General features: G+C 50.8%; 1 protein-coding gene across 1 annotated transcript in view; it reads right to left on the reverse strand.

The window, feature by feature from the left end:
• Nucleotides 1-1,600: 1,600 nt before the first annotated feature.
• Nucleotides 1,601-20,109, reverse strand: part of DCLK1 (doublecortin like kinase 1) — a 361,421-nt gene continuing 342,912 nt past the window's right edge. The window contains exons 16-18 of the mRNA XM_036250158.1: nucleotides 18,917-19,030; nucleotides 13,747-13,820; nucleotides 1,601-1,658 (exon numbers count right to left, since the gene is read on the reverse strand). Coding sequence (XP_036106051.1) covers nucleotides 1,601-1,658; nucleotides 13,747-13,820; nucleotides 18,917-19,030 — 246 coding nt within the window. The remainder of the gene's footprint in view (nucleotides 1,659-13,746; nucleotides 13,821-18,916; nucleotides 19,031-20,109) is intronic.

Genomic DNA, 20,109 nt, shown 5'->3' on the forward strand with positions numbered 1-20,109 from the left:
TCAAGAACCGTAGGAAAGGTTAAAGACCTTCTTCTGATCTCGAAGTATATTCAAGACAGAGACTGTACGTGCCGTTCAGCCGTCGAGAGGCAGATTTTAGGAGACAGCCTTCGTTGCTTGTCTCCTGACTCACAAAGCTGAGCAAACCACAGGGGGACATCTGAGTTGGCCCTGCCTCCCGGACACCATGGCCAGCTTCTTCTCTAAGCATGACAGACCTACAGGAGGCCCCCACCCCGAAATGCCACACACTTCCACGCAAGCACAGTGGAGACGCAGGGCTCGGGAGAAAGATTCGGTGGCAGGGCCTGGCCCACAGAGAGAAAACAACATGACCCTCTGATGGCTCAAGACAGCGGTGGATGAAGAGGGCACCTTAGGGAACGGAAGTTTCATCCTCAGGGGTCACTTCCAGTTCCCCTCCCCTGTTCTCACTGGGGGATTAGATGCAGGTGGCCCACAGGTGCACAGGACACGATCCTACTGGTGGTCTGTTTCCCTCCAACCCCTCTCACAGACATTCCGGATTGTTCCCCGCTGTGCCTCTCCTCGCCCCCCGGCGTGCCCGTGTGCAGGCGGCTCTCTGGATGGCTCGCCGACAACGGCAGTACATGGAAAAGCAGGCGAGGAGAGACCGGGATCGCTGTCCGCTCTGTGGGAAAGCAGCCCCGCGGAGCACCTGCCGTTATTGCTCTGTCTCCCGTGTTTCTGGAGATGTCTCGAGCCAGCCGGCAGCTCCCCCGCCTCACACAGGACAGTGTGGGACCCGGGGTCTGTGCTGGCTCTAGCAGCAGCTGATGTGGAAGCAGCATTTCTGGGGCGTCATCAGCACATCTTCACAAGGAGACAGTTTGGGGGGGCACCATCTCTTTTGTGGGTCGGGCTGCTTGCCACAGACCCAGTTCCCTCCAGGTGGGACGCGGGACCCTTGGCAGCTGGCAGTCATGCCTCTCATGGAAAAAGTCCCTTTCTTAATAGGATTGTGAAGGAGAAAGAGGGGTGTTTGTGCCTAAGTTACAAGTCTGCCATCATCTAAACCCGCAAAAAAGGACAAGTAAGATATCATTCCAGATGCCTCTCTTGTCTGGATACCTCGGCATCTTAAAACACACCTAGATTTACAGCCAAACCAAGAAACGTATCTACACATCCAACGGCTTGAAAAATTCCCCAAGGGGTCCCACCGCCCATGCACTCAGAGGGTTAACATGTGTCGATTACATACTGCAGATCCTAGCTTGACTGATGAAAACATTCATTGCTTTTAAGTTTTAAAAAGTTGCCTTAACCCTTTGAGGACCCTATTAGCAAGTTGGCATCTTCACAAACAATGTATCATCTCATCAGGCAAAGGGAAATTGCTACAAAGATACCAGAGAACACACTTCCTGTTTCTGAGGGTTAGATAGAGCCGAGGAAACTTTTACATCAATTTGGAAAACAAACCTCAGAGTCTCAAAGGGTTAAGCTAGGACTTGGAGTGGAAGGGCCTGTTAAAAGGGCGAGTTGGGGGAGCGGACAGTCTCGGAGGAGCTCGGGGAGTAGTCTTCGGATTCCGAGTTGAGTTCGGGCGGGGCTGGCTGCGCCTTGTACCGGCTCCTCACATCCTGGTGGCGTCTTCGTCGGAAAACCTGCCTCTCCTTATCAAGAGCGGTGGTCTAGCAGGGGCATAAAATGAGAAAGAGGACAATTAGGCTGAGGGAAAGGGTACAAGAAACTTGGGAACTCCTGAGGTCAGAAACTATACTGGCCCAGTTCGCCTGTCCACTGTGGCTTACTTTTGTTGACAACAGTTACCACTGCTGGGGAGCAGAGAGCTTCCCAAGAGGTAGCTCCTAGGAGCACCTGATCAGGAGACCAGGAGGCACAGGCAGGATGGATGATGTCGCGGGTTCAGTCCCTGCCCGGCCCCGCTCCTACCTCTCCTAACTCTGCGTCTATTACCTCTGGTGGCTCCCCGGCCATCTGGAGACCCCTGGTGAGTGGGGACCCCAGGCCTGTGCGTCTGACATTCAGCTCAAGGCAACGGGATAGTCCAGATAGAAGGTGATGACACTGTCAGATATGGAGACAGAGCCACCGGCCCATCCAGCTGTGTGAGCACCTCCGTCTAACTCCTCTCATTACCAGCGGATGCGGAGTCGGCCGAGGCTCTGGGAAGAACTGTTTTCATCTGAACGAAGCCAACGCCTGCCGTCGACAACTGCTTTGAATCAATGAAACCAAAGGGAAACCTTGCCGAGGATTTTACTTCGCTAGGTTCATTGTCGTCCTCGTATGTGGTCACTTAGGAAGCTGAGCTGCAGGCCTCTGGGCGCTCCCAGCCTGCCTCTCTCTCCCGGGGAGCCTCAGGGGTCCTCAGGACGGGCCCCACAGCTCTGGGAGCGATCATGACATCAGAATGGGAGCGGCAGGACTTCACCCCAGATTTAAGGTGTGGGGGGACCCGGCCATTGCGGAAAGGGCTCACGCAGAAGGCAGAGGAGCAGGCACGAGCTGAAGGGCCGACGGCATCCTGTGTGGAAGTCCCCTTTCAAAGGCTGTAGCCTGGGGGTTGTTTTGCTTTTAAGAGATGACTTTTCCTCTACAGGGATCTATACCACCATTTTTTCCTCTTGAAAATTTACTATTGGCTTCTTCAAAGAACAGAGATAAATTTATAGCCGGCCTGGTTCTGAGAACAAAGTGAAACGGAGTCCCTCATCCCGGGCAGGGCAGCGTCGGGCCAGCTCCGCTCCCCGCAGGGCCATCAAAGTCCCCGAGCGGACTCATAAACAGGGGCGGGAGGCGGGAGGGGAGCCGTCGGCGTGGCTTCGTTAGGCCGAACAGCGCTGCTTTAAACCGTCCGCAGACTGGAGCCCGGTTTTATAGACTCGGCTAGGAAGATAAACTTCAATAATTCACTCTCGTTTCACTAGATTGTTAATACAATGATTCAATAACTGGTCTGTTGAAATGTCTGTTTCATTCTTCCACTTGTCAAATTTTTAAGGACCCTCATTTATATAGTTCTTGGTCTTATACCCACTGATTTTATGTTATTTTCAGCATCATAAACTCAAATTCCTAACTTTATTTAAGACACTGTAAAGTCACAGCACATGGTCTTTTGCTTTCAAAGCAAACGGAAAACGTTCTGTTTGTGTAGAGATGAATGTTTGTAAAGAACAGACATGTATTTAGTCTGACTTACATAAAAACCATTCTGTAGTTAATGCGAGAGTAATATAAACTCTTTTCTTGCTCATAAAAGATAGTTCTATTTCTCCCTTCTTGAGAAAGAAAACAGTCCTTGGCATGGGCTGAACTCTGCCTGGCGAACCGAGGCCCTGGCGTGGGGAACACAAGCGCACAGGCTCAGTCAGGACCCCGAGTTCTGCTCTGTCCTGTGCAAACCACTCTCCATTCCCCGGTAGACGGGGAGCAGGCCTAACCTGTCCTCCCAGAGCTGCTGTAGGAGAAGAGGGGGTGCAGAAGCTTCCTACGTAGCCAGGACTCCCAGAAATGGAAGGGGCTTTGCTTCCCTCACTATGTGATGTACGAGATATATATATGCCCAAGTCCTGGGCACCCTGTCTGGGTTCTCACCGCTCACAATGTATATATTTTTATTAAGTGCAGATTAGTATGAGATAAAGTTTGCATTAGACTTTATCTCAGATACCCCCCCCCATTGGCATTGGCACCGTCTCCACGGTGACCCCACTTCCCCATGACTTACTCAGCTACAGCAAGTCACACCCTTGGCTGCAGCCACGGTACAGGCCATTTTTCTATAAATACCATGTTCCCGTTCATGGAGAAGCTGGTGGCGGGCCGAGTCCGTGCGGGGAGGGTCCCGTGCCCAGGCCCACCTGCACCGCCCTCACCCCTCACGACAGTCCTGGTCTCTCCCGGGACCCCTGCCCGTCCCTTTGCAGTTCCCACCAGTGTCCCCGACTGGCAGCTTTAACACGGCGCACCGTCCGGGCACCCTGCTGCCCACAGGCCGCCACGCCTTCAGGGGCACCGGCTCGCCAGCTACCCTTGGAAACATCATGCCATGGCCACCTGTCCGGGACTAGGGCTGTTTCTGCTGGGTTTACAGACGTAAAGAGGTGAAGAGAATTTAGGACGCGTCCTCTGTCCACTGCTTTGCCTGCCCAGGCTTCCCCGTATCTCGCTGCCGTGGACGGAACTGACTTCTGCTTGGACCCAGTGATCTCTGCCCATGTGCTCTGCAGGCCACTGGACCAGAGTGGGACAGAGCCACTGACCCCAAAGCTCACTCCTTCTCCGTCCCAACCAGAGTGAGTGGGGAGAGGACACTGACCCAGGCAGCATCACAGGCCAAAGAACCAGGCCTTCCCACACCGGTGGCTTCAGGTCCCCTCAGGGTCTGCACACGGGGTACAGTCCCACTCTGGACCTGGAGCCTCCTAGGGAGCCCTGGGTCTGAGGGCAAAGGGGCAGTTCCCTAGTCACCCACGCCCTTGCGGTGTTCTCGAAAGCCCCACAGTGATGTCTAGGGCTCCTGACCACGTGCTCTCAACGATGCTCCGGAGCAGTCACTGTCCACAGCGCTCTGCCCTAGGCTCCTGGTCCCTCTGCCCCAGCCGCATGGGCGGTGGCTCGTTTCAAGGACTTCTCCTTCCCTGGGTCCCCTGGAGCCCGGCACTGCTGTCCCTCCACACCCCACCTGCACACGGCTGCCGCTGCCTCTGTCTTCCTGGCACACTGTGGTGGGCAGACCAAGTCCTGGGCACCCTGCCTGGGTGCTCACCGCTCACCGCACACCACACGCAGGCCGTGGCTCTTGACAGGCAGGAAGGTGCAGAGGTCTCAGAACTTCCCTCCTGAGCACCCACACTCCAGTCTACTCTGCAGAAGCGGACAGGTCCAGCACCCTCAGGCCTGATTTATGCAGAGTCCCTCATGAAGTCCAGTTCCTTGTCCTAACACGCACGGCACGCTTACAATAGAAGTGTCAGTGTCTAGCTCCTGTTATTCAAAATGAGCCGGAACATCAGCAGAACCACTGCTACTCATCTGGTCCTGCGTAGCACCTTTTGCTAAGTGTGACCGTGCCTGGCTCTCCGAGGCTGCAGGGAGGGTGGCCCTGCCCCCATCTCCACGAGGGGGCGGGGCCCAGGAGCTAACCTGCGCTGCCGGGCAGGGTGGGCAGGGTGGGCGCCCCGCCCCGTGCACAGGACACAGGAGACTTGCTGGGACTGCATGTTCACATCCATGTGAGCCCCGCGTGGGGAGGGGGGGGCCTCGAGCTCCGTCCCACCTCCTGGGGCCACATGAGGCCCCAGCGGAAGCCGACTCGGGAGGCAGAGTGGAGGGATGAAGAGAAGCCAGGCTCTGACCGGGTGCTAAGTCTATCCATCACTGGAGTCAGACCCAACCTTTGAACCTGCCAGATTCTATAAAGTAACACATTTCCTGTTTGGTTTTCTTGACTGACAGTCAAAACGGTCCCCCGGAGTGTATCACTGACACTCACCTCTGCCTCCTGGCTCAAGGTGCGCTACCCCCCGACGTCACCTCCCACCTTCCTGCCTACTCACACCGATCGGTCTCCCCAGATCTGACCACCGCTTCGCCCTTTTCCTTCCCAAGTTCCTCAGCAGGGCACCGCCTTGACCAGGCTGCCTTCCCTGCTCCACCCCTGCATCTGTGCCCCTGTTATCTGCTCTGCACGTAGTTCTGAACCAACGCATGAGCTCCTCTGGGGTGCAAGCTGAACCCCCTTGCATCTTCAGAATGCCCAGCGGACCGTGGCACCCACATTAGGCGCTTACTAAATATTTCTTAATTAAATCAGAATTAGATTATTTTAGATTATGCACTTTCCGGATGACAAAAAATAGAACCCAAAGCAACTCTTTAATACAAAAGAGTAAGGAGTTATAAGTATTATGAGTCAGTATTTCAGAATACGATTTCTCATCCAGATACGACCCAATGCGTACACTAGATGACGTTAATATTCTCTCATATATTTATTTATTCCCAACCATTTATCATGGTCCAACTGTTCACCACAAAAGCTCTGTAATATGTAAAATCTATAGAACTTTAATTGTGGCTATAAAATTAGGTGCTGGTTAAATTTTACAACTGAATTCTGAGGCCCACATATGTGGTTCAGGACCGATGAATTCGGCAGGAAGACAGAACACTGCGCGATTACATAATTTTTAAATACACTTGTCCCCATGAAAGCATTTGGAATGTAAGAGTTTCTGTGAAGTGCTGCATCGCAAGCCCGGATCCTGAGCTTTGCCAACATCCCTGAAGGACGCTTTCTCCTTTCTCGACCACAAGAAATGCCCAGCTATCAAGCAATAAGGGTCTCCCCTCCCTAGTGCCTGCCTTTGGAAGGTAAGTTTATCCTCAGGTATTGCCTTGATGTGCCCTGAAAACCTAAGGCTTCCTGAGAGGGGTATTATTTTGTCCCTCATTTCCCCCATGACGGACATGGTCGGAACCCACACCAGTGGACTCGCGGCAGAATTCCCGTGTTCCCTCAGGAAGGTGTCGCTTTAGTGGGAGCGAGTAAGAGGATCTGCAGCCTGCATGGTCACATTGGTGCTAATTATCACAGGTGAGAGCTGAGCAAGAAACCACCTCAGATGCTGGAGCTGACCAGCAGAAACCAAGTGCGAGGCTCTCGTCCAGTTGTTTAAAATAGATGCCCGTTAACGACTGCGATACTGCGTTCTGGGCTTGGCTAAAGAATCCGGGACTGGGGATCCTGGGAAACAGAATAAATAGTCGAACAAATAAAATGACATAGAGAAACTCATATAACCCTGTCCCAGCCAGAAGAGACAGTGCCCACCTCTGCCTCAGACGGTCAATGCTCGGTCATCACAGTGTCCTCAGAGGCTGCTGGGTCAAGTGTGCAAACAGGAATGGCACAATAACCTCAGCAACTCAGGTGGCTGCACACACAGCAGTCGGAAACCTCAGAGCAGTGATGTCTGTCGCGTCTGGGGCCTGCCGCAGGACAGGGCGCGCAGGAGAGCCTGTGCTGCTCTAACACCAAGGACATGCGTTTCACCAATAGATGCATCTACTGAATTAAGTCGGTGGCCTCTTGTCGCCGTGAAATGACATGCACATTGAAAAATGCACACAGAACTCAGATATTTTAAGTCCCGACTTCTGACAGTAAATGTGAGATCAGCGTACATGCGAGGGCCCAGGCCCCGCATCGCTCTGTGAGGTTAAGGGAAGCCGGGGCCAGGGGCGCAGGCCAGGGCTGAAGCGCAGGTCAGCGGGCCGGTGGCTCTGCGCGCCCATCCCCCGCGATGCCCGTGGTCTGGCAGCCTTAGCTTAGTCCCTCCTGGAAGCAGCCTGGGGGGCGTCGGGGGAGCAAGCTCTCTGTCCCAGCTCAGCTAATGACGTGGCCATGGACATGGCTCCTAACCCCAGAGCCCCGGTTCGCAGTCCACCAGGAAGGGGGACGGAGTTCCCGGGGACACTTTCCCCTGTGAAATACCAGGAATGCGCTCAGGGTCACCGCCAGCCGCCTCTGGCCTGGAGCCCAGGGTGGCAGGCTGCGGGCCCCGGCAGAGCTGCGGCCGGCGGGTGACGTTTCTGCCGCGCTGTCATTACTGCGTGTACGTAGGTGCATTTTTCAGGGCACACGCTGACTGCTCTTCCGCTTTGCTTTTCTTAATGTATCGCTCACCGTCACAAACGGTCTTCATTTCATCAATAAAAGAACGATTTCGTGCATGTGGCCTGTAGCCCATTCGTTATTCATACTCCCGGAGCTGGGCCGGGCTGTGCGTCCGGCGGCTCCCTCGCCCTGGCTCCGCGGCCTGGCCACCTGGGCGCTGTCCACCTGCTAGTAACGTCACACCTACAGTCCACCGAGCTGGCTACCTGCTCGTGGCATCTGGCTTACTGCCAGGGTTACTGGCATTATTCTGTTTGGCTTTACCACCCTGTTGGGGTCTCGCCAGGAAATGCAAGTATCTAGATACAGGACAGAGTATTCCCCTAAAGTGAAGGGGACCATTAAAATGGCCCCCAGAGCTACGTCTTAGGTGCAACTCTTTTCAATGTGACTCCGGGGCTCCCCGGGAGAGCTCCCACCGTCCCCTTCCCCGTTTCTGACACTAGACTCCAGCTGCTGGTCTCCACAGGGTCCCCGACGGGCCCAGCTCCACAGTGGGCTCCCGAGAGGGCGACAGTCCAGTGGCCAGAAATCCGTGACCAGATCACGAGGTCCTCGCCCTGCAGACCGATTTTCCCACGGCTGAAGCCCAATGGAGCCGCCACGGTCTTCCCTCCCCGTCCTGGTCCCCTAGCGCACCTCCACAGGTGCAGTTCATCCCGAGACACACTACGGGGATCAGACCGCGCTAAGCAGGGAAGTGAGGGGGTAACGCCTTTCAACCCCAAAACTTGCTGTCAATGGGATGCTGTTCTAGAGCCTCTCATGTGATTTCATCGTCCAAACTTCAATTCACCCCAAACTCTTCAGAACCACACCATCCTCTAGGTTAACCCCCCTTCACTGGGAAGCTGAATCATTTACTAAATACTGTAGCAGTTATTTACGAGGGTTTACTGAGAGCCCAGCGTGCCCCAGGTGGTGGAGATACCATGTTGAACAAGTCTACCAGGCGGTGCCTCTTAATCCAGAAACATCTTTCCCCTAGAACACGAGTTGAAGAACTTCTGGAAAAGCCCGATAATGCACATTTTAGGATTTGCAGGCCATATGGTTCTTGGACTCAGCGCGGAGGCTGTGGGGCCAAAGCAGCCGCAGGCCATTTGTAAAGGAATAGGCTGTGTTCCAATGACACTGTTCTGCGAACACGGGCATGAGCCTGGTCTGGCTGCCTGGCTGTGGTTTGCCAGCCCCTGCCTCAGAGGATCACATTTTAAACTTCCACTTCATCAGGGTTTGGGGCTGTCGCCGCCCCCTTCAGGTACAATGTAATGCCCTAGACACCGGGGTAGTATTGGCAGTTTACCCCGACCCGAGCATCATGGTGCTCATGGTTCTATTTCAGTAACAAGTGCTTTGATCTGGAGAGAACTTGCCCAGGAAAATCTGTCTCAAGTACGGATAATTTTTTTTGAAGTAGAAGAAACCCTGCAGAGCCTGCTTTCTGAGCCCCCCGGGGCCCTGGGAAGGCCCCTTTGCGAGGCTGCCCGCCCGGGGAACCCTCCCCACAGATCTGGAAGGTTGACAACGCTCTGCTCATTGTCGCAGACGGGGAATCGGAGAAACAGAGCAAGGACATGCGCTTGGCCAAGGTGACCCTGCAGGGAGCTGGACGGGCCGGGTCCAAACCCAGGCTTCCGAACGGCAGGCCGCCAGCTACAGACTCTGCTCTGCTGATCTTTAATCCAGCCGGGTTCAGCTCCATTTTTAAGACTTTTTATGTTTTTCTATGCGTCATGTGTTCGACAGATATTTGAGAATTGTTTGACTTCTGGGCATTGACATTTACACTCTTTCTTAATAGAGTAAGTGTGTCAATACTTATGATTAAGTTCTTTATGGTAGATTCTTTCCCACACACTGAGACCCCATACAATCTATACTGTCTCAGCGGGTGGGCCCCCCGGGGAACACTGGGAGTCGAAGTCTGGCAGGAATGAATACGTAGAAAAGAGTGCAGTTTTGTTTGTTTTTTTTAAATCAGAGAGAGATGGTGAAGTAAGGTCAAAGTAGATGACAGCGTAAAAACCTCGACCGATACGAAATCCTCGGGAATCTCAGGAGGATGGACCGGAGCTCACTTCGGTCGACCCCTAGGCAGTAGGTCCTGGATGCCATGGCAACTTCTAACTTCTGATCACTAGTTGGTTCACTTTTCAAAAGACAAATACGTAGCCCTGGGATACTCTCTTAAGGAACGTCCGAAAACGAACCAGAATGAAATCTCAGACAGCGAACGCCCCGCTTCCCGGCCCGGGGGTCCCTCGTGATCGCGGGCGGAACTGTGACACTAAACGTGCCATCTTTCCAGCCTCTTGGACCCGATAACTTGCTTTTCGGGGTCCGTGTGTAGCTGCAAAACCCCTTATGGTTTCCTGATACCTTTCTCTGGAATCACAGTTTGGATGGTTTTGGAGTTTAAATCTATGACTTTTCTAAAGTTTGTTGCGGGGCAGGGGGCTGGGGGGCGGAGTGGCCAATCCCTTTGAGAACAGAGGCGTCTGCTCCCCCCCCCCCTTGCAGGGCCCTTTCCCGGTGGGCAGGGCCTGGCAACCTGCAGCTCCCACGGAGCCTCCTCACACGGAGCTGCTGGTCCTCTGGTTTCACGGAAACTTTTGCAAACCTGTGCTGAGCAAGAGGCGTTTAACTGACCCCATTCCTTTTAACAACCAAGCATGACAGCATGTAATAGCCTTGCGGAGACCGCGGGCCCACGGCTCTGCCTCATTACCCCCTGTCCGGGAGGTCCTCCAATCCAACCCCGCGTAGGGCTGGTCGCCCCCTTCCGCCAGCTCACCTCCTCTTCTGTCTTACTTAGCACTTTGAGCTTGTCTTGCTTTGATATGTGTTTCACTTAGTCGGGGTACCCCGTTCTGGCTGCAGAGGATGGAGGAATTCTTCTCCATGTGTCACCGGCCACAGCGCCGGCCCCCGTGACAGCTTCGCTGGAGAAAGGCAGAAACGTGTGACCACATCCCCTTTGAATAAGGACGCATTTCAGGACGGGAAATGGAACGAGGTAAAAATGTCCGTTTGGGCTTGTGGCGGGCCATGAGGGCGTGGGGTGTCCCAGGCAGCTCGTTCCTGGGAGAGTGTCCCCCAGGCTCTGAGTGGCGACAGCAAGGTCTTCTGGAAACATCAGCCAAGCAGGATGCGCTGCCCTGGCGACAGTGGGGAAGCAGCCCTGTGCCAACAGCAGGAGGAGGAAGGAGAGAAGGAAGCACATGCTCGCCCATCCTGCTCCGCTACCACCAAAGCCTATCGGGGGCGCGCCAACTCTGGGAACCCGGAGGGTCCTCTCCAGCCTGTGCCCTGCCTGCGCAGGGGGTCCCGGGGCTGCGCTCGGAGTGGGGCAGCCAGCTCCGGCGCCTGTGAGCGAGGATGGCGTGAGGTGCTCCCGGCGCTGGCTGTTCATGGGACCGTGTGGGCTACACGAACGCTCCCGCCTCGTGGAGATGCAAGCGAGCGTTTGCAACAGTGAGCAGAGCGAGCTCCTTCCGGGGCTAAACGGCAATTATAAAACTTCCTAATTAAGCATATATGCCAATGAGACTTTCGCATCAGTTCTCCGATTTAGCTTTACATACTGGGTGCTCTGTTTCTAAGGCATTAACTAGAAACACTGTTGTTACTGCCCCCAGCTGGAACGCAGAGCCGCTGATGGGGGAGAGAGAAAAGACATTATCTCCCATCTGCTCCTGCCCATTATTCAGGGCTCTGTCATCTCGTCTGCCGATGGGACCATCACCCGGATCTGAGTCAAGTGCCGCTTTTACACTGGGCCACGCTCATTAGCCACGTGTCCCCTTGGCTTTCTGCCCCCCCGTAACCCACACACTTACGGATCATATTTTCTACGGTTTGTATTGAAATGAGATTAGTTTATATGTGTAATTCGTGTTCTAAAAACAGGCACAACTGCAATTAGACATATTTGATGCCCATTTTTAATTGTGTATCAACTTGACTCACATGTTTGGTTAACACGCCTGCGGTTAGGGTGCAGACAATTAGAAAAGGTTGGCTATGGAGTGATTCAATTCATACAAAGGACAGAACCAGGCAGAGCTAATTAATGCAGATAGAGTCCTGGCCAGTGCCTGCCCTTGGGGTACGTGGCCCTCCTGGAAGGGCCCTGGAGGCAGAGAGGGGACTTGGGGGGCTAGAAATACTCTGCCTGACCTGGTGCCATTTAGGGGGCATTTCAGTTTGTGGAAATTCACCGAGATGTTCATTCCTATGTGCTCTCTTCTGAATATATATTATCTTCCCGTAAAATGTAAGAGATGGATGGATCACCTCCACATAAAAGTAAAACAGAAGTCTTCACCAAGGCAAATTATAACTGACACACACCCCCACCCTCGCCACAGAAGGCTAAAAATAGACCACAGCTCTCTCTACATCTATCAGGCTAATTTCCACAGGTCAACAGAATCTGGGGGGCGGCCTGCACCCGTCCCCACCCGGACAATGCAAACAACCTGGAGGGTAAATCAGGCTGGACAGCGTTTTGTGGAAGTTTGTGTATTTTCTGGCTTTAAAAAGACTTAGAAATGATCATAATCAGAGTATATTTGGATAGTGTGCCAAATTGACATTTTCTGTTTCCCTAAATCCTTTGAGTGTCTAATTATATAAAAAATTAGGAACAATAATTGGCGGTTAGAATGATATAGAATGATATATATATATATATATACACACATATGGATATATATATACACACACATATATACACATACACAGGGTGGGGCAAAAGTAGGTTTATAGTTGTTAGTATGTGAAACAGGCCTCATTGTATTATTATTTATTAATTATTGTATTATTTTCCATACGAACAACTATAAACCTACTTTTGCCCCACCCTGTGTGTGTATGTATACACATATACGTCTAAATATACACACTCCTTCCTTCCTTCCTTCCTTCCTTCCTTCCTTCCTTCCTTCCTTCCTTCCTTCCTTCCTTCCTTCCTTCCTCTCTCCTCCCTCCCTCCCTCCCTCCCTCCCTCCCTCCTTCTCTCCCTCCCCTCCTTCCCTTACATTTCAGTCGTCTAACCCACAAATGACACCAGGAGGCCGCCGCGTGACTGCAGCTGGGCTCCATCCTCGGACGAAACAAGTGCCAAACCAAGTGGACTTTTTGTTGGCAGGCGCTCAGATGTGGACTTTACCATGAGGTCGTGTCAGAAACGTCAAGATGGAGAAGAGTTCCTTCTCAAATTCATTTCTCACATCATCAAAACCATCCTGCCTGTGGACAACTTACAGGGACACAGACCATGCCCCTTGAAGGGGACCAGGGCAGTGCCTGGAATAGAAAAACGATTGGATAGAATTCTTAACACAGTTAAAAAAAAAAAAATCAATACCTCCCAGAGTCCCTTTTGCTTGAGCAGATAAGCCAGCTAAGTAATCTGACAGTTACAGAATATTGAAAAATAAATTCATGCAATAGCTAGTACAGAAAGGGGTTTCCAGGGGGAGAGAGGTAACAATAAAATGAAAACAAAACAAAACAAAACAAAAAGGTGGAGAATTGGAAAACACAAGCTTATCACACACACAATGCATTCTATAGCTCATTGTTACTTGGAGGAGCTTCTACCACTACTGTGTAAATGCATTGTTTCATTCCTCTAGTAAGTTCAAGGTAGGGCTTGATGACTTTAAAATGACAGTATATGCTTCCATAGAACGCATACTAAGGTACCATTGTTGTTCCGTTTGCTCAGGGACAGAAGAGCACTAGAAATCATTCTTTAATTGGCAACATCCGGAAAATGCTTTGGCATTTACACGAAATATACTGTCCTTTTAACTGCGAGGGAAATTGATACTGAGCATGTGCAATGGAAAGGAAGCTGGCAAATGTCAGTGTGAATAATGGGTGAAAAAAAGGAATGAGGGGGTGTGGCATCTCAATCAAGATTAAAATGAAACTGATAAAGCAGCATATGGACTGGGTAACAAATCAAAAGCATGTTTATCCACTGAAGGAACTGGTTAATGGAGTCTGCCAGCACGTTGCCATGGAAACACCGACTGTGGAGCTGCACCATCGCATACCTTATCCAATACATTCCTGGTTGCTGGTAGTAGTCCAAAGACCCTGATCTCTTGATGGTAAACCCGTGGTCCAGCTGAGCAGAGAGAAACGGGCAACTCAGTGGATCGACATTGTGCTACAGAATTAAGACTCCAGACCAAGCTGTTCTGCGACTATACATGGAAATATAGTTACAATGTATCTTCTGTGGGGTGACTGGCTAACATGCTAAGTCTGCACACTGAAAATAAAAAGGCAAGAAAAGACACTGATCCCTCATGAATACTCCAAGGCCATCGGTTAGAAAAAAATCTAATTTGTCAAACAAATTTTTGAATGCACCTTGAACAATGTCTTCGTAGCCTCAAAAGGTATAGACACCTCTTCAGATTCTATAGCAAGGAAAACGCTTTATGATTAAATAAAATACTAACATCAGCTTTGGCCACATCCAAGAAAGCAAATTGGACCCCTGAAAATCTTACTCCATTGGGCTTAAATTTGAGGGCATCATAAAAATGAAATACAAGATGGAAAGACTCGAGGTTTGAATCCCCACATCACAGTAACTTGGTTTTCCTCCTTTATGCATTCATCTTCAAAATCAGAGGGACACTTAAAAAACCAATTACGTTTCTGAGCCCTGGCTGGTGTGGCTCAGCGGTTGGCATCATCCCGTGCACCAAGAGGTTGCCGGTTTGACCCCCGGTCGGGGCATGTGCCTGGGTTTCAGGCTCCATCCCCAGTAGGGGGGGCGCAGGGGACAGCCGGTCACGATCACTCTCACATCACTGTTTCTCCCTCTCCCTTCTTATCGCTCTAAAAGTCAATAAAAAATATTTTTAAAAGGACATAGTATAAAACAGTCAATTTTCTCTGTGAAAATATAAAAATTGAAACATAGTTTTAGCTGCTTGTTAAAAATGCATATTGCAGTTACGTGCTATGATGAACAGAAGGAGGCATACATGGAAGACGGATGAGCTCTCCAAGTTGTTCCTCCAGGAATAAGGTGGTGGCCTTTGGCTAGCTAGGAACAAAAGATTCAGTCCCAAATTTGAAAAACAGGAATCATGCTGGGTGCCCACTCCCCAGGTCACGACAGGCCCAGTTGCACCCTGTTTTTTATCAGGAGGTGGTGGGTGCCTTCCAGTGGGGGTCGCGCCGGCCGTGCTGCGGACTCTACTTCTCAATCCGAGGAGGTATCCGAGCTGATGCGGGGCGCCAGGTGCGGACACGGAACCCCTGGGAGGTGTGTATTCGGATGGTAAGCCAGACCCTCCCCGTGTTCACACAGCAGCAGTGTGAGATATTCAGCTTTTAAAGAATGTACATATATCATTTTATTTAGAAAAAAAAAAGTCGAAGTATGCTCGCTGTTAGGATGAAGGCCTGAATTTCTGTTTCAGTGGAGAAGAGGGCTCCTTGGAACCTCGTTCTCTGTTGCCACCTACAGGCCAAGTGTCCGTAACACCACACCCGGAACCCCCTGGTGCAAAGGTCACTGCGGACTGGCGTCCTAGGATTGCAATTATTTTCACTCTGATTAGTATGGATTTGTTCCATTAGACTGAAATGCTCTATTTGCATGAGCAAAATGCAAAAGAACTTTAAAGCATTTTGAAAATGATTGGTTAAAATAATAAACAGCATTAAATGAGGAAAAATAAATCGGAACTGACATCTTAGTCATCGGTTCTTCATCAAGCTGAGCAAATCTAATAATGCCTCCCTCCTCTCCCCTAGCTCTCAAGAAGTCCACCGTTAAAATGTCATCTCTAATTCCATTTTATGTATATAAATTGCATTTTAATAACCTTTTGTTTCCCTTTCTCTGTTCTGGTTTTTTTTTTCAATCCTCCAACTCCTGGCAAAGGTAGCTGAGGGACAACGGAGGCTCTGTGAGAGGCAGAACACTGGCCCGTTCAGGACAACGGTTTCCGCCTAATCACGCTGTCTGACCTGGATGTCAGAACACTTTCTCCTTCCAGAAGGACTGTGCGGTCCCTGGGAGGCCCAGCGGATAATTACTCCCCGAGCCGACTCAAGGACCTCTTGCAACCTTAATATAAAGTTATCATTTGTCCTTTCTTTGGTCTTCATAATGTCAGGGGCGGGAAGCAGAGAAGGAAAGTGACGATACCAACAGAAACACCGAGGCCCAGAGCACAGGTGCATGTTAAACCACGTCATGTGATATGTTCCACCTGTGTCTTGAGTCTGTGTGCCGGTCGGTTCTTCATTGCCTTTGTCACTCTCAGGGAGAAAATGTGTCATGATTCTTTAATAGGCATCATTAATCTCCAGCAGGTAAGTTAGGTTTCTAACTAAAGAAAGAGAAATGCCAGTTAAAGACTAATGATTTCATTGTTGATTTTCTGGGAAAAAAAAAAACAAAAAAAAAAACCCAAAAAACAAGCAGCTTGACACTACATCCTAAATAGCATTTTTAAAAAAAATTTTAAAGATTGTATATAATTCCCAAAAAATTCAGTCCTAAAATAGAGGCAGATTAAAATAAAATACATCACTTGATAGCCTCTGGGGAGAGCATATGCCCATGGGAAAAATTCTGTCTGAATAAAATTTATGCTGAATCAGCTTTTTTCTGTATCCATCAAATAGAAGTCATTACAGTGTTATATTAATTACAGGGCTTCCTAGCATGTGCGTGAATTAATCATTATACTGCATTGTTACACTGTCAAATGGTCTTTGTGGGACGCAGCATTTAGGAAGTGTACCCCTTCTATCTACCACTTAGACTCTGCCTCACAGCAGAATACTGCTCCTTTGCAGTTGTACTTCAGTTTGAGTTGGAATATTACTAAATTCCAAAGCTGTCTTTTCTTGTGGCAGTCCTCGGAGACTGTGGTTTTACACTTTAAGACTGTTCTGGAGCAGGAGCCGACTTAACTCGTACTATTCCGAAAGATAAGAACAGAGGCAGCCCAACTGAACGGTTTCTGATCCCCAGCCCCGCCCTGGGACTGTGCGCCCCGCTGCAGGGTCTTGTGGGGGGTGTGGACACGCAGGGGGGAAAGCGGTCCAGAGACGGGGCACGCATGTGTTTATGACGGCCGTTTCTCCAGAAACGAAATTTACGGTGATACTCTCTTTCGAGCTTGAAAGAGTCGTGGTGACAGTCAGCATGTGAATCAGGACTTAGAGCTCCCAAAGCTCTTTTTTCAGATACTTCTCCAAAAAGCTCATTATTTTGTCTCTGAGTTAAGTTGATAATTACTTCTAACATTGTCGTGGATAAAGAACGTTAAGCAAGCAATTGAGGCAGAAGTCAGCATCACCAAGTCCATTGCGCAATGCGTGTCTACGACCCGTTTGTACAGTTCCCATGGAAACGTGAGTGATGATCTGAGAAATGGATATTGAATTACATTCAAAATGGTCCAATTATGATAGTTATGGGGAAAAAATTAGTGGACCTTTGATCTTCAAATACTAGCTGGCGTTTTCTGAAATCTGCTTAGATGACGCTTTACATTTTGGAACTGACCCAGGTTTGGATAAGGAGGATGTCCCTCATACCTGCTTCATCTGTCATTGGGGAACTGCCCTGAAGTCCCCTCCCTCAGTCATTCTAAGATCTCAGAATACCACAAACAAACCATGATTGAGCAACCAGGCAAATCTAACCAGAGGCTAATTAAAATGAAAAAGCAGGAAACACAAAAACAAAAACAAAATGACAGCGATGGGCAAGGCACCCTCCCTAGCAGCCGGGAGCCCCCGCAGGGGCAGAACTGCAGTCCTTTTCGGGGACATTCCGAAGTCAGACTGGGGGATCAAAAGTTTGGAATAGACACATCTCTCGAATGAATTACGAAGACAAAGCATAGGGTGTCCGGTTTCGTTGAGAATCACCACGCTATTTCAAAAAAATCACTGATCAAATATTAGCCGATAGCAAAGAATACCGACAATGCGGGAAGACACGAGTCGCTGTACTTCTATGTCGAATGTCCTCAGAAAGAACTAAAGAGAGAGGGCAAGAAGAACAACCTGCAATTTTAGATTCTCAGCAGCACCGAAATGCAGGGATGCCCCCTATTTCACACTGCAGGGGTACTCAGGAGCCAGCAACTCACGGAAGGGTTCCATCAAAAACATGGAATGCAAACAGTCCCGGAAGGCGTATGCTTGCATGTGAGCACCCAGAAGCCCCGTGGAGTGTCGAGTGACCCAGATCTGGGGTCGGTTGTATCGAATATCTCACTCGTATGTGTTTACTTCTCTCTGGAGCTTCAGCACAACCAAAAACGAAAAGAAAAACGCCGTAACGTAGTTCAATACTCAGCCCTGCGGACGAGCATTAGGGATTATTCAGTAGCATACGGACTTTTTTTTTTTTTTAACCAATTCAATAACATAGTGTTTAATTTCTTTGTTTAGAAAGAAAAACAGCTTACGTGATTTCACATTGAATATGCTATTAAAAAAGAGGAAATGATTAAAAACAAGTAATCTGGGACTTGAATATATTTACTCTAGAATCCGACACCAGGAAGTATGAGGTTTCATTATTTCTCTACCCAATTTAATCTCGGAGCTGCTCTCCAATTGCATGTAGTGTGTGTCTGTGTGTACAGGACAGGGAAAAAATCCTGTGCGCCCCGTCAAGGAAACGTTAAACGTTAAAAGACCTTCCGCTTCACAAGACAAAATTTCTAAGGTCCAAGGCGCCCTCATTTCCTCGGGGGCTCACACGATTCAATTCCCCTGACCACCTCAGCTTCCCGCTCTGCCTTGGCTTTTGTTCTGGCCTCGTGCACACACCCACAGGGTCCCAGTTCTCCGTGATGGTGTGCGGCTCCCCCCGCCCCCCCGGGTCCTGGCCAAAGGACACTCTGAATTCCTTTCCTAAGAGCCCATAAGTTTGCATTGGCGCACAGTCCGGTGTGGGGGAGGTTTTCTGCTTCAAGAAATAAATCATGAAATTAATATAAACTGCAAGACGCCCTGGAGGTGTTGGATAATGATGTGGCGACCCATCCAATCAGCGGCAGAAGCGCGGGACGGGTTTTAGCCCCAAGCGCCCTCCGTGCTTCCACCAGGCCGAGCTGTCTAAAGAAATGACCCGTCTGCTGTCTCTGGGTGGAATCCCCTGAGCCACGCCCGTCCCCTAGGTGGACTGCTTTCGGAGAGTCAGAGGTGGGTATTTCAGATGCTTACTGCTATGACAGAAACTCCAGCGGCCGTGCTGTTCGGCTTGGGGCCGGTGTTGAAATGCTTCTTTATCTTCCCCGCTACCGACAGCTGATGGTCATTTTCTGGGAGGCCGTCATCCTGGGGGTGGGGGAGAAAGAAATGAGAGATGGAATATGAGGCCACAATCTTCCACGAACAGGCAGCGATCTTAAAACTCCTAAGATTTCAGAAATACACGGCCCCATGTCCTCTCGTTGAACAGTGCTGTTGGAAGTACCTCTCCAAGGTCACATCCTTTCCCACCTCTGTCGTAATCTGAATCTGCTGTGTCCTCTGACCTGCACTTTGGTCCCTAAATACAAATTTTTATGTCTGTTGTTTCTAATAAAATCCATTTCTGCCATGGCTCTAGAGACCTATGTCAAAGAGTTTGTTAATTTGGACAACTAAACAAAAAAATTTTTACTTTGATTTTTTTTTTCCTGACCCAAGAGCTTTCTCCTCTTATCTCATCATTTGGACCCACAGAAACGGGCCGTCTTGGGCTCCTGCAAGGACCCATAAGTAAACAGCCTGGTTCCCCAGCGGCTCCCTCAGCCGCTCCCCAGTCCCAGACACCCTCCCAGGCACAAGGTTCTTCCCCAAGTTTTAAACCTCCTCGCGGCCCCCCGATCATGTTGTTATGACAGGTTCACGCTGGAGCCCGTGGTGACCGGGGCTCTGCCCTCCGCCAGAGCCGTCTGCTGAGACAGAGCAGCAGCCACCTGAGTCACGCCCGTGCCCATGGCGGCGGGGCCACGGAGAGCGCCCGAGCCGGGGACCAGAGGCCGGCTCGGTTCCCCACGGCGCCAGGTCTCCACGCGGAGCTCGGCCCGTGGTCGGCGCTGACTGAGCATGTGTGGAGCAAATGGACGGACGGAGAGGACAGCGTCTGTCTCTACCCTTAGAACCCACGTTTCTGGCAGAGCCTCCAGCCCGGCATTCCCTCTGCCCTCCCTCTCCGTCTCCCGTGTGCTGTCTCGGCCCCGCCAGGAAGATGCACCCGCTTCCGCGCGTGGCCTGGGCTCTCGGCACGCGGCGCTCTGTTCACGTGGCCGGTGCTACCGGACCGTCCACAGTGGACCCGGCGCTGAGCAATGGTGGGGAATGAGGGTGACGACGAGGCGAGGACCTGTTCTCTGGCACCCTGCCTCTCTTTCTTCGAAACCTGGGTCCGA

Source organism: Molossus molossus, unplaced genomic scaffold, assembly GCF_014108415.1.
Source record: "Molossus molossus isolate mMolMol1 unplaced genomic scaffold, mMolMol1.p scaffold_m16_p_9, whole genome shotgun sequence".
Classification (NCBI taxonomy): domain Eukaryota; kingdom Metazoa; phylum Chordata; class Mammalia; order Chiroptera; family Molossidae; genus Molossus; species Molossus molossus.